The sequence below is a fragment of the Lupinus angustifolius genome, unplaced genomic scaffold, assembly GCF_001865875.1.
Source record: "Lupinus angustifolius cultivar Tanjil unplaced genomic scaffold, LupAngTanjil_v1.0 Scaffold_71_49, whole genome shotgun sequence".
NCBI lineage: Eukaryota > Viridiplantae > Streptophyta > Magnoliopsida > Fabales > Fabaceae > Lupinus > Lupinus angustifolius.
Window position 1 is genome coordinate 19,447 of NW_017723488.1, and position 15,177 is coordinate 34,623.

The window sequence follows — 15,177 nt, forward strand, 5'->3', positions numbered from 1 at the left end:
AGGATTAGCACCAATTACAAGGTCATGTTCATGCAAACATACAAGGAAATTGCTATCTGTGATTATATTGGTAGACTCTCACCACATTGCATACTTAATTAGTGGGAGGTTGAGAAGCAGGAACTTTGTTTGCAATTACTGTAGATGGCCCAATTGAAGGACCACCAGTATTTGGACAAGAAGAATATGAATGGGAGTTACTAGCTATCTCTCCTACAAGAAACAAAAGTGAGACGCAAATGAAAATAACTACAATCATATACGATAAGCATAATCACATGCTAAATAGTACTAACTAGATGCTTAATATTTCAAAATCGACAAGAACTGCCTTGGATGTAAGACAATCAACTGCATAAAAACCATTAGGCATAAAACCTGTAAAAAAGGATTAGCACCAATTACAAGGTCATGTTCATGCAAACATACAAGGAAATTGCTATCTGTGATTATATTGGTAGACTCTCACCACATTGCATACTTAATTAGTGGGAGGTTGAGAAGCAGGAACTTTGTTTGCAATTACTGTAGATGGCCCAATTGAAGGACCACCAGTATTTGGACAAGAAGAATATGAATGGGAGTTACTAGCTATCTCTCCTACAAGAAACAAAAGTGAGACGCAAATGAAAATAACTACAATCATATACGATAAGCATAATCACATGCTAAATAGTACTAACTAGATGCTTAATATTTCAAAATCGACAAGAACTGCCTTGGATGTAAGACAATCAACTGCATAAAAACCATTAGGCATAAAACCTGTAAAAAAGGATTAGCACCAATTACAAGGTCATGTTCATGCAAACATACAAGGAAATTGCTATCTGTGATTATATTGGTAGACTCTCACCACATTGCATACTTAATTAGTGGGAGGTTGAGAAGCAGGAACTTTGTTTGCAATTACTGTAGATGGCCCAATTGAAGGACCACCAGTATTTGGACAAGAAGAATATGAATGGGAGTTACTAGCTATCTCTCCTACAAGAAACAAAAGTGAGACGCAAATGAAAATAACTACAATCATATACGATAAGCATAATCACATGCTAAATAGTACTAACTAGATGCTTAATATTTCAAAATCGACAAGAACTGCCTTGGATGTAAGACAATCAACTGCATAAAAACCATTAGGCATAAAACCTGTAAAAAAGGATTAGCACCAATTACAAGGTCATGTTCATGCAAACATACAAGGAAATTGCTATCTGTGATTATATTGGTAGACTCTCACCACATTGCATACTTAATTAGTGGGAGGTTGAGAAGCAGGAACTTTGTTTGCAATTACTGTAGATGGCCCAATTGAAGGACCACCAGTATTTGGACAAGAAGAATATGAATGGGAGTTACTAGCTATCTCTCCTACAAGAAACAAAAGTGAGACGCAAATGAAAATAACTACAATCATATACGATAAGCATAATCACATGCTAAATAGTACTAACTAGATGCTTAATATTTCAAAATCGACAAGAACTGCCTTGGATGTAAGACAATCAACTGCATAAAAACCATTAGGCATAAAACCTGTAAAAAAGGATTAGCACCAATTACAAGGTCATGTTCATGCAAACATACAAGGAAATTGCTATCTGTGATTATATTGGTAGACTCTCACCACATTGCATACTTAATTAGTGGGAGGTTGAGAAGCAGGAACTTTGTTTGCAATTACTGTAGATGGCCCAATTGAAGGACCACCAGTATTTGGACAAGAAGAATATGAATGGGAGTTACTAGCTATCTCTCCTACAAGAAACAAAAGTGAGACGCAAATGAAAATAACTACAATCATATACGATAAGCATAATCACATGCTAAATAGTACTAACTAGATGCTTAATATTTCAAAATCGACAAGAACTGCCTTGGATGTAAGACAATCAACTGCATAAAAACCATTAGGCATAAAACCTGTAAAAAAGGATTAGCACCAATTACAAGGTCATGTTCATGCAAACATACAAGGAAATTGCTATCTGTGATTATATTGGTAGACTCTCACCACATTGCATACTTAATTGTTGCATAACTTCTAGAAATATTAAACTATTAGGCAAGAGAAGCCAACTACATCTATTGAGTATTGACCCATTTATTGAGCAACTAGAGATGGCTTACATATCCTATAGGTTCTTTAAATATTGACATTAATTAACTTGATCCAAGGTAACTATCTGTTTAAAAGTAAATTGTGTTAAGGGACTCATTCAATAGGCTGAAATAGTCATGTTGATGGGGATGCCCATACGCAAAAGGTTACATGTGTAAAGGCTATATGCCACTTGCTCCTTCAGCTACATGGCCTTTCGGGTTATAATAGAAACCCCAAAGAAAACAGAAGTATACTAACTATCATGTAAGCATGTCATAATATAAAAAGCACCCGAACACTTACTAAGGTAAAGATGGTGTTTTAAGAGATGATAGATGAACTTAATATTTGATAGAGATTGAAAGTTAAAAGAAAAAAAACAATGCATTAATAGAGTGATGATCATTAGCATGTAAGGTACACTGCAATATACATTCCCTAATATTACCCAAAATAATATTTTGAGCAAATAATTATAACATAGAATGTTTCATTAGAGCAGCTAATGCACGAGACTCACATTGATTTTATGCACACCTGTTAGAGAACATGGAGGATGAAAAAACCATACCTGACACTCTATTAAAAGAATCTGAGTCTAGAGTGAAAACACCAGGGTCTTTGTGTGTGATAATGGCAAAGAAGAATTAGGATGATATTTTGAGTGTATGAGCTTATATTTGGAGATAAGCTTGGTCCAAGCAAACAAATCAAAAAGAGCAAATGTTCAAATTTGGCATTAAGGGTTACAAAAGTAGATTCTCCTAGGAGCAGGATCTTAGGCATTGGTTTGGTTCTCCATCCACCATCATAGACAGTACTACTAGTAGCAGCCATTCATTTTCCTCCATTACCTATAAACACAACTTCTCATCATTCCGGGATTGCAGACAAAGTTTGTGCAATGTCAGTTTTACAGCTCAAACAAAATATTCAATGTTAAATTGCCATATTGGGCATACCAGTCAAAAAATTAATGATTCCGACTTAAAGATTACAAATTAATGGCTGATCACCTATCCCATGTAGGCAGACTAATTGTGCTCCGAAAATGGGAAAATGCCCCCACTCAACCTCTATTGCCATCCACCTCAATGGCACTAAATCCCGGCGCCTTTTTTATCCCTAAATCTTTCATCTTACTTCTCACCTTACTTGCATCTTCCCATCTGTCAGCAGAAGCATAAATGCTAGAAAGAAGCGTATGAAGACTTGAATCACTAGATTTAACTTTTGCTAGTATTGTAGCAACCCTTTCACCCATATCGATATTGCCATAAACTCTGCATGCACTTAGCAAAGCTTCATAAAGTGGAACTATTATCTCATTGCTTTCATCTGGTAACTTCCTTACTAACTCCTCTGCCTCATGAAGCAATCCAGCTCGACCAAGAAGATCAATGAAACACCCATAGTGTTTCAAATTTGGCTCAATATTGTATTTTCTAGACATGGAATAAAATAATTTGCGGCCTTCTTCTACTAATCCTCCGTGACTACATGCACTCAAAATAGCAATAAAGGTACCATCATCAGGTCTTGCCCCAAATGTTTCCATTTCTTCAAATAACTCAAGTGCTTTGCTTGCCTTGCCATTCATGGCCAGCCCAAAAATAATCGAAGTCCAAGACATGATATCCTTTTCCTTTAAGCCATAGAAAATCTCCAGTGATTTATTTATGCAACCACATTTTGCATACATTTCAATAAGGGCAGTACCAACCACAGCATCCACCGTGATTCTGTTTTCGTCAATGTAATTATGAATCCACTTGCCTTGTTCTAGAGCTCCCAATTGAGCACAGCCAGTAAGGAGAGTAACCACAATGAAATTATCTGGTTTGACTCTTCTGATTTGCATCTCCTGAAACAATGCAATACCCTCATCAAAACGGTTAAATTGCACATACCCATTAATCATAGCTGTCCAAAGAACAACATCTCGAGTTGGACTTTTCTCAAACAAATCTCGAGCCTCATCCAACCGACCACAATTCACATACCCAGTTACCATACTGGTCCAACAAATCACATTTTTCACAGGCATCTCGTCAAAAATCTCTCGGGCAACACTCAGACACCCGCACTTACAGTACATGTCCAACAAAGCATTCCCCATTCTAATTGTTAAATCAAGTCCACTTGCAATGTAACCATGAATTTCCTTGCCAAGCTCCAAATTCTTCAAAGCCGTACACGCCGATAGAGTGCTCACTATCGTGGCTTCAGTAGGCTTCTCATCACTCTCTTCTCGCATTCTCCGAAAAACGCCAACAGCCTCATCAAAACTCCTGCACCTAACATAACCCGAAATCATAACATTCCACGAAACCTCATCTCTCTCAGGCATTTCATCAAACACCTTTTCAAAACTACCAACTTTACCCAATTCAGCATACATGTCAATCAACGAGTTACAGACATAAGCATCAAACACAATCCCATTCTTAACCACAAAAGCATGGACCTTTTCCCCTTCACTAACATCTCTCAAACACCCAATAGCCTTGAAAACATATGGGTAAGTGTAATTATCAGGCCACACCCCATGTTCTTGTTGCCTCAATCTATGAAACAAAGAAATGGCATTTCTGAAACTACCCCTTTTGACAAATTCTTTGATCATAAGATTGTAGATAAACAATGAAGGGTGGTGGATGTAATTGAAGATTGTTAGTGCATAGTGAAAATCTTTGATAGAAAATGCCATGAGTTTGTTGAGAGTGTCCCTGTCTTGTTGAAGACCCATGTAGAATATTTGAGTTTGAATTTGCTTTAGTTGGTACATTGATTTACATGTTTTGAGAAGAGATATCAGTGTTCCTTTCATTAGTTTTGCTCTAATTGTTTGCTTTTTCAAATGGTTGCGCCCTTGTGTCAGTGTTGCGAATTTTAGGATTCTAGGTTCAAGGGGCTCAGCTATAAATATGTTGGTTCAAGTGAGAGGTGTTGTGATGAATTTTAATGAAGGGGGATAAATAAAAGGATTTAATATGTATATCCCATAGTTCAATATTCAAACAAAAATAATATAAAATTAATGGTGAATGATGTGTTAAAACTTGAAAGTGTACCAACGGTTGTTGATTTAAGTGGTACATGTTTGATTCTTCTTAAATAAGGTATCGACTTCTAATCTCGTGGATGAAAAAATTCCCGCTCAGAAAGATAATCCTATATACATGTATATATTTTTGGTTCGGATATCATTATATTCAGTACAAAGATACATATGAGAATAAAAAAAACTTAGAAAATATAAAAAACTATACAACAATTTATAGATTTTAAAATCTAAATAATAATGATTGGGCAAATTGTACTTTTGGGGTAACAATTCTACTTATTACTATTGCATGCCCCTTTTATGATGTAGATTGTGATAGTTACATGTGAATTTTTCTGATTAGAGGAATTTGATGTGGTCCATCCTGACGTTGAAGTGGCCTAAATAAGATTATGTTATAGGTGATCCAACTATATTATGATTCAGTATCATACTATCATATTGTAATTAGTTAGGGGATTTATTTATTTTAATAGTAAGTTTAGAAAATTTATTTTGCATCTTAGTCATTAATTTTAGGAAAATCTAATAATTTAAATTTACTCATTAATTCAAACTATTAGATTTTCCTAGCATTGATGGTTAAGATATGAAGTAAGTTTTTTAAACTTATTCTTATAGTAAGTGAATCTTAGGGATGACAAAAAACTAACTCGTGGGTACCCGTGAAATACTCGCAACGGGTACATGCAATAATAGTTTATGGGGAGAGCGAATTTTATGATATCCACCCCTCGGGTATACGCAAAGTTATAAATTTAGTTTTTAATTAAACTTTTAATATATATTATAGTTTTTTTATTATTTTAAGATTATATACCATATACTTTATTATTGTTTCATAATAAATTATTCTTATTTAATTATGATCATAAATTTATCGTGTAAATATCATATTATTCATTAATAATTATTTTTACATATTGATTATTACAAAATATATAAATATATAATTAAAATTAAAAACTTGTTCAATACCCACATAGATACCTACAAATATTATAGGTATAAGTACAGAAAAGTATTACCTATATCTATTGCCATCCGCCATTAGAGCATTTTCCTGCAATTCTTTCTCCTTCATTCTTTGTTTTTATTCCCTTCTCACAAGCAAATGATGTCCACAAAATCCTTGAAGTTGAATGATACTCCTTCTTAGTGGGATTTGGAAAGCGTGGATGTATGTAGTTTTACTCCCGCAAAAAGAGATGTCATTTCCACTTTCCAGGAGTATAACTTGTGATCTTATGGTTATTAAGAAACAACCATAACATCATGCCAAAGTCACCCTCTATAAAAGATATGCATGAGGCTCTCACTTAGTGGTTCTGGATGATAGATATACACAGCTTCACCCATGCAAGCAGAGAGAGGATTTAAACTCATGACCTCGTAGTCAACCTTATAAATAGGAAATACTCCATAAACAACTGAATCTAAAAGTAATCTACAAATTTCATAAATGACACTTACATATAATTTTCAGTAAAAGTAATATAGTAATTGATTTACTAATTTCATATATGCCAAATAGAAGGTGAATATGAACATAAGACAAAAGACAGACACAAATTCAATCTTACATCTGTGGCCTCGTGCCCCATGTTGGTTGAGGAGGATATCCTATACCAAATGTGTTGGCACCACTTCATTTATAAGTTGTGTTGATGAGAAATCCACCTTGGCAGCTTTTGATAGAACACTATCCTCTGCATTCAACAAGGTTGTTAGCAACAAAATGCAACCATTTTGCATATGCTTTAAGATTTTGAAATCTCATTACCATATTTTTCCGTAGTATTTTGCTTTTCCTACAACACTCTTGCCACCATCAAATAATACAAATATAGAGAATACCAAAACAATGATACATATTAAGAGCAAGCACCATACATTTCACATTAGATGAGAATACCAAAACGTTTACTCTTTTTTTTGCATAAGATGACCCATTAAGAAATTTAGAGAAACATAATGATTATTACTTTTTGTAGCATTGAAACACATCTCTTAATTTGGTAGAGAATCGCGAATTGATTCTTAGGTTCCAATTCATGGTTTTATTATAAATTGATTTCCTATAAGGAAAGAACAAGATTTATACGTAAAATTTAAGTTAAAAAAACAAAGAAAATAAGAGTAATTGGTGATGTGTGTTCACCTACATGAATGAGTTACAACAAATAAGAAATTTCTTTATCCTGATGTATTTCTATTTCTTCAATGATAAAACAAAAGTTGATTCAAACCTACAAGAAATAGTAGTAGAAACGATTTTGTAGGAAGTTATAGAAACCTAAGTAAATATACCCCAACCTACTAGTATTTGACAGGTGATGATTCAAGTATCATGTATCCATAAGTGTACCAAAGATGACCGCATATCACATTACTATGGTTTATAGTATAAATTGTACCATTAGCTAACAATGAAATAAACAACACCAAGTTCATAATTTTATTATTTAGAAAGAAACTATCAAACACGATATCAACTTTGTTGAAATTATAAGGTTAAGGTGTGAAATGAGAAAAAGGAATGATCAAAATCATAAATTGTATTAAAGGATTACATGGTTCTTTGTTACGGGCTTCACAAATTTTTGTAATTATAAATAATTACCAAATGAAATACAGTAAAGTACTTACTTGAATCATTTTGAGCCTATAAAATTGAGGCATAGGTTGAACTTAGAGTGGTTGTTAAAACTAAAACAACATGACTACCCATTCAGGTTGGAAACAAAAGCGATAACCAAAAAACATAATATTTTCTTTTCAATTCAATTTTACTCTTAAAAAAGGATTACGCATTTATGAGTGTGAAGGGCTACACAATAAACGAGGCTCCTACTTAGTGGGGTCTGAGGAGAAGAGAAATTGTTTCCAGGTTTTGAAATTGTGATGTGACGTCATGGTGACTATGCAAGAACATTAGTCTCACATCAAGCTCACCCAACAAAAAGGTGGCCCAATGCTTGAGGCTCCCACTCAGTAAGGTATAGGTAGATTAGATATATGCAATCTTAGCCCTACAAATGGAAATATTGTTTTCAGGATTTACCTGTGACTTCATGGTCATCTCTATAAATAGGAAACACTACATACACAATTGAATCTAAAAGTAATTTGTCTCCTACATATAATTTACAAGAAAAAAGTAATTTACTAATTTCATATATGCCAAATGGAAGGTGAATATGAACAAAAGAAATAAGATAGACAAAAATTCAATCGTGCATTTGTGGCACCTCTCCACCTATAAGCAGTGTTAACCGGAAATCAACCTTGACAACCTTTGATAGAATACTATGGCTTGCCACAATTTTAAATGGCACCACACACCAAAGAAGTATTACTGATCGAGTCCAAACCGGATTGCTCTTTTCAAACGTCTTCTTACTGCACTATAAGAATCAATCTCAAATACATCCACAATATGGTTACTAGTGCCAATTCTTAAAAATACCTACAATATGGCTATCATATCAATTCTCGAAATTCCCAATTTTCCACAATCTAGCTATCAATGTCAGTTCTCGAATTTCTCCCAATTTGGCTGTATTTGCAAATTCTAGTACTATAGAAAGAAATGAATCGGAAATGCTTCGGCATAGAATAGGAGGGAGAAAAGAAAAGTCGAGGATATGATGTCAATTAGGGTGAGTATTACCGAAAGAGAAGACCTCTATTTATAGGCTGGTGTCCCAACTGCCAAGTTAATCCAACGACCAAGAAGGAAGATCTTATACCAAACGGCTATATGATCTGACGGTCAGGAGGAGGTCAAAGATCATACGACTGGATCTCCCTACTTAATGACTGGATCCTCCTCCCGCTTCCCTCACTCCCCAATCATGTGGTGACTTAGTCACGTGTGTATCAAACATGTGTTGAATTGGTTAGTCATATGTCCAAAAAGAAAAAGAAAACTCATTGTATCCTTTAGGGTATACCCCTTAGAGAGCACTAAAGGCTTATAAAGGCTTTGTAATTGTCTCCTCCATCATACGTGGGACTTAGGGTTTTTCATGTCACACCCAAAAGCTCGCATTAATGTGTCATTTTTAACAACTTCGAACAATCCTGCACTTCAAATTAAAAAACAATTTCCGAGAATTTCTTGATCTCTATAAGATTGCGCATAAATAAATGTGTCATGCAACTTGAACCTTTACACAGTGAGTAAGATCCAGATTTTACTAAAGTGACTCGTAGTCATGAACTCTATCTCGACATCAAACCATACACAAAATTTTCAAAAGTATATTCTGTAAAGCCCGTGTATTAAGGTCATCCATTTGTATTCCAATATAGTGAATGTTGTAGAAATTTATTCCCCTAAATTTCATAGCAAGCGGGCCCCATTTCTAGATTCACATAGGTGAGTCTATCAAGAGTCTATCAAGAATGTTTATGCTTCTCATCATTTTATAGCATGTTCATTCTCATATCACTTCACAACTTGTTATTACCCATTGAACCTATTTCTTGGAATCTCTAGCCAGTTAGGTTGGTTACCATAATGAGTGATCCTTGTTCTAAGGCAACAATCCCATACTTTTAGAAGTATTGTGACTATTTCTCTACCTAATCCTTTTGTCAAAGGATATGCTAAGTTATTATCAATGCGTACATGATGTACTCTAACATCTCATGTTGAGAGTAAGTCTATAAAATTTTTGTGCTTACGACATATTTATTTATTTCTTATCGTTATAAAAATGGTTCTCAATCTTTGCAATAACCACTATACTATCACAATATATTAACACAACTAGTACCCATTGTTTTCATAGGGGAATCTCTACAAGTAAACTTCTAACCCAACTTGCTTCTTCACTAGTAGTTGCTAGTGCTATCTCATCTTCCATAGTGGACTGAGCTAAAATAATCCGTTTCGTCGACTTCCAATAAACAACCCTACTAGTTATGCTAATATATAACGATTGGTTGATTTGGAATCATATGAAAGAGTGTTCCAATCAGCATCGTTGACTCCTTCTATGACAAATGGAAACCTTTGGTAGTATAATCCAAGGTTTATTTTTTCTCAAGGTACCTCATGCCCTTTTTATAGCATGTTAATGGTCTATACTAGATCTATTGGTAAGCCTGCACAATAATTCTACACCATAGGTAATATTGGGTCTACTGCAATCAAATGCATACTGAAGGCTGCCAATGATGCTATCATACTCACTTTGTCTTACTCATTCACCAATTTTTCTGAAAAGTTTTAAACTTGGATTATATGGTGTGCTAGCATATTTACACTCAAAATATTTATATTTCTTTAAGATCTTCTCCATATAGTGAGTTTGATCCAAAGAAATTCTTTCTTTTGACTTAGTAATATTCATACCAAAGATTACACTTGCCTCTCCAAGGTCTTTCATATCCAAGTTGTTACACAATAATGGTTTTTCATTATTTGCAACATCAATGTTGGAACCAAATATGTGCAGGTTGTCTACATAGAGACATATGATAATGCAATGTCATTTTCTTATTTGTAATAAATGCATTTGCCACTTTTATTCACCTTAAACTCATTCTAGACTATTAAATTGTCACATATTTCATATCACTGTTTAGGTGCTTGCTGAAGACCATACCCGAACTTATCTAACTTGCATACCTTATTTTCTTGCCCATGGATTACAAAACCTTCAGGTTGTATCATATAGATTTCTTATTCTAAGTCATTGATGAGCAATATATTACACACTATTAATAATCTTGTTTTATTATTATTAATGTTTCTTTGTACCTATTTGACATTTTTGACATGATTTAGTATTTTAGACTTTATTGGACTAATATTCCTAAAATGAGTTAATTTGGGATTATTTGGCCTGATTAAAAATATGATCAGTTTCAAATCATATTTGCACCAAGGACATTTTGGGCATTATAGAAGTAGAGGATATGTGTTGAAGTTGAGATTGTATTTTTAATTTTAGGAATTTTTAATTGTGAATCCATTTTTAGTTTTGGACCCATTGTTTATGCCTCATTTTCGGTTTTACTCATCTTAGGAGTAGGGAACCCGAATTTGAAGGCATTCCATCACTTTTACACGATATTACACAATCTCGTTTCCCCCTTTACTCTGCTAGGGTTTGCTTTTCATCCCCAAATTCGGTTTTGCTCTTCCAATGCTATGGAAGGCTAAACTTCTAGACTAAATTTCTTTGGGAATGTACACAACTCTTGAGGTTTTGTTATTAATTTATTTTTTGTTTCTTTATTGTTGATTTCTTATATTTTATTTATGAATGTGGTTTGCTTAATTTCATTGTTTAGAAATTGGTTTTGAGAGTTGATCTTCGCTTAGTTTATTTACTCTCTAGTGCATGAATGCGTAATTCATGTGAATTTGTTAATTGTTTTATGCTTATGTTGATTTCGCTTAGTTAGAGGCTTAGGTTATGGAACTTTGAATTGATTATCGCTTAGTTAATTAATTCTCAACAAATTCATAAGTTAATGTTTGGAATCTGAGATTGATCGTTCATAATCGAGGATTAAGTTGTGAACAAACGAACCAAAATGATTTAGTCACTTTATTACAGTGCTTATTTTGTTGTTTCTATATTGCTTTATGTTCATACCATTCAACAACAAAAACCCCTTGTGTGTGTGAGTATAAGGTGTTTGAATTTTTGATTGAAAGATAATCCTTGGGAAACGACCTAGGAGTCACTTCCTAATACTACAATTTTTAATTGTTATATTATTTGCATCGTGTACGACCTCGATCAATTTAACGCCACTATCGAGGATTATCGATTCTTGTTAAAGGTTCTTAGTTTAGCATAGTTTAGTGTATGTCTTAGAATAACCATTCTATTTTCGTTTCAAAATTCTGCTTGTTCTGTTCACTGTGTGCTGTCCTATTTAGCCATTTTGCTTGTTGGTTGATTCTGCGTGTGCTGGTTAATATAGTTGTAGTTGAAATTTTTGCATGAAACTTTGTTTCCATACTTCTTTCATCACATATTGAATACTGGATGCACCATAGTTACTCACCTTGTTTCTGATTGTGAGATACAAACATGTAGTGAATAGTTTTTCTATTGATTTTCTATTTTTGGAATAACTTTTGAACGGTTAATCATAATCGGACAAATTATATATACATTTGGGGTAGAATAATACAAGGATTCATTCTCCACACACTATGTCTATAGAACCCACCTTTAAAGTTCAAATACCCTTTTTACTATTTCTTTCTTATTTTACAAGTTTTATGTTGCAATTGTTTTGATTTTGTTTTATTTAGTTAAATTAGTTAGACTTTGAGTTTTATTTTGAAACTTTTTGTGGATGTTTTCTATGATATTAAAATGTTATTGATGCAATATTTTGGTTTCTCACTGAAATTTAACATGCATTTCCCTTACTGTCCTACATGGTTGTTATTGTCACATTTAGTGCATGACTAGGGGAAATCATGTCTCTTTGCATCCAATAAATCCTGAAATTGATAGAGCATTTCATAGGTTTGTTAGACAAGTTAGGAATTTATCTTTAGATAGTGAATCTTTTCATACTGTTAATCTAGCTGATACTGATATTGATTCTGTTGTTTCTATGCATTCTCTTATTTCTGTACATTCTGTTGCATACTCTGAAAATATGGCTGAACCACTCCAATTCCATGTGAGATGACATTAAGGGAGCGACTGTACATGATTTCACATATGAAAGCTTGTGTATCTAGTATCCCAATGAGGATGTGTCATATGTGCTCAAACTGGACTAATACATTTGTTGCCTAAGTTTCATGGACTTGCAGGTGAATATCCTCATAAGCATCTTAAGGAGTTCCACATTGTATGTTCCACCATGAAACCCCGTGATGTCCAAGAGGATCATATCTGTTTGAAGGCCTTCCCGCATTCACTTGAGGGCCTTGCAAAAGATTGGATAAATTACTTGGCCACTAGTTCCATAACTAGCTAGGATGACCGGAAGAGAATCTTCCTTGAAAAAAATTTTCCTGCCTCCAGGACCACTGAAATCTGAAAAGATATTTCTGGAATCAGACCACTACATGCAGAAGGTTTATATAAATATTGGGAGAGATTCAAGAGGCTATGTGCAAGCTGTTCTCATCATCATATCTCCGAATAACTCCTCCTACAATATTTCTATGAGGGTCTGAACAACATGGAGAGGAATATCATTGATGCTGCTAGTGGTGGTGCACTTGGGGATATGACCCCTTTAGAGGCTAGAGGATTGATTGAGAAGATGTATTCCAACTCTCAATAGTTTAGTGCAAGGATCACCTGCTATCGAAGCAACTGACCCAACCTACCAACATCGAACAATACAAATGGCCGACTAATCTCTAGGATCACCTGGACGCCTTTGAAGCCTCTATGCTTTTCCATGGTGCTATTGACCCCATCTTGTGTCGGACTTTCCCACACACTTTGAGCACACCGCCTTGTAATGGTTTACTCAGTTAACACTAGACAACATTGATCAGTGGATCATCCCGGCAAAAACATTTAGCGTCCACTTTACAGCCAGCAAGGAGCAACCTCGTCGTCCTACAATTTGAACGATATCCATCAAGAGTCACATGAGTTCATCCAGGCATATTTGGATCGCTTCAACAACGAGGCTATGAAGGTTCGTATCTTAATTCCCGACATGGCAGTACACTTACTGGTAATGGGCCTGCAACCCAGCCTCTTTAAGATGGAGCTCTCCAAGGATATGATTCACACCATGGAGGACATTCGCTCCATAGCCCAATAGTTCATCAACTTGGAGGAGACTCCAAATGCCCAACCTGTATTCGCCCACTAACCACGTAACCGCTATCGGGAAACCAAAAAATGCCGCTTCCAAGAATACTCTTGGCATGACTGCACCAAGTATGATCTGCCACAACTTCATAAACAACCAAAATACATGACCTACACACCCATCAACACTAGTCGCTGCAAAATATTACGAGAAGTGATGTCTTCTCACTTGGTCCAACTCCCAAAGCCAAGCCCGAGCAAGAAAATCTGTCTGTAAGACCGGTCGAGGTTCTACAAGTTCCATTGTGCCTTTGGCCACATGATTGATGATTGCACCTATATGCAAGACACCATCGAAGATCTGATCCAAGTGGGACACCTTCAGCACTTCATCATAGGGTTGGAGCAACGAAGATGATACTCTCCTACTCGTCGACCATCTCCCCTAGAGAGACGTTCACCCTATAAACCACAATAGAGACGTCTTCTAGACCGAGAGTCCACTAGTCAACCAGAGAAAGAGAAGCCCACTCGACATCAATACCATATCTGGAGGATTTGTGGCAGGGGGCACTTCTAGGCTGGCCCAAAAAAGATATGTACATAAAGTCATGCAAGTAGCAACCAAAGATAGTCGACATCAAAAGGAAATTTGAGCAGCTCGACCCTCACTTTCGATGACTCTGATTACAATGGTGCCATCAGAGGACATGACACCCCTTGGTGGTCACGACAAAGTTCAACAACAAGAAGGTCGACCGACTATTCATAGATCAAGGGAGCTCGGTAAATGTCATGTTCCAAGATCTCCTTGAAAAATTTGGTTTACACTATCGAGATGTCATGTCATATGATGGCCTTATGATCTGCTTTACCGCTGAAGGAATCACACCAAGAGCATACGTCAAAGTCTGGGTAACCACTAGAGATCAGCCATTATCTAGAACAATCAAGACCAAGTTCCTATTCATCGACCACAAGTCGGCTTACATTGCCATCCTCAGCTATCCGACTCTCAACTGCCTCGAAGCAGTGGTCTCTACCCCAACCTATGCATGACGTTCCTCTCCTCAGAATTGAGAGTGTGTACAGTTAAAGGCGACCAACAAACAACTTAGAGCTGCTACTAGATGAGCCTTAGGGCCAATTTTATACTAAAGCAACAACCACCCTCCAATAAGCCAGAGGGCGTTCATTTGAAGAAATTGGATGGGTGAAGCTAAAGAAGAATTAGC

General features: G+C 35.4%; 1 protein-coding gene across 1 annotated transcript; it reads right to left on the reverse strand.

Annotated features, from left to right (window-relative positions):
• Window positions 1–3,054: 3,054 nt before the first annotated feature.
• On the reverse strand, window positions 3,055–5,000 carry LOC109339339 (pentatricopeptide repeat-containing protein At1g31430). Its single transcript, XM_019576757.1, has one exon. It carries the CDS (start codon window positions 4,935–4,937, stop codon window positions 3,177–3,179), a length of 1,761 nt encoding a protein of 586 aa, XP_019432302.1. The 5' UTR covers window positions 4,938–5,000; the 3' UTR covers window positions 3,055–3,176.
• Window positions 5,001–15,177: the final 10,177 nt, after the last annotated feature.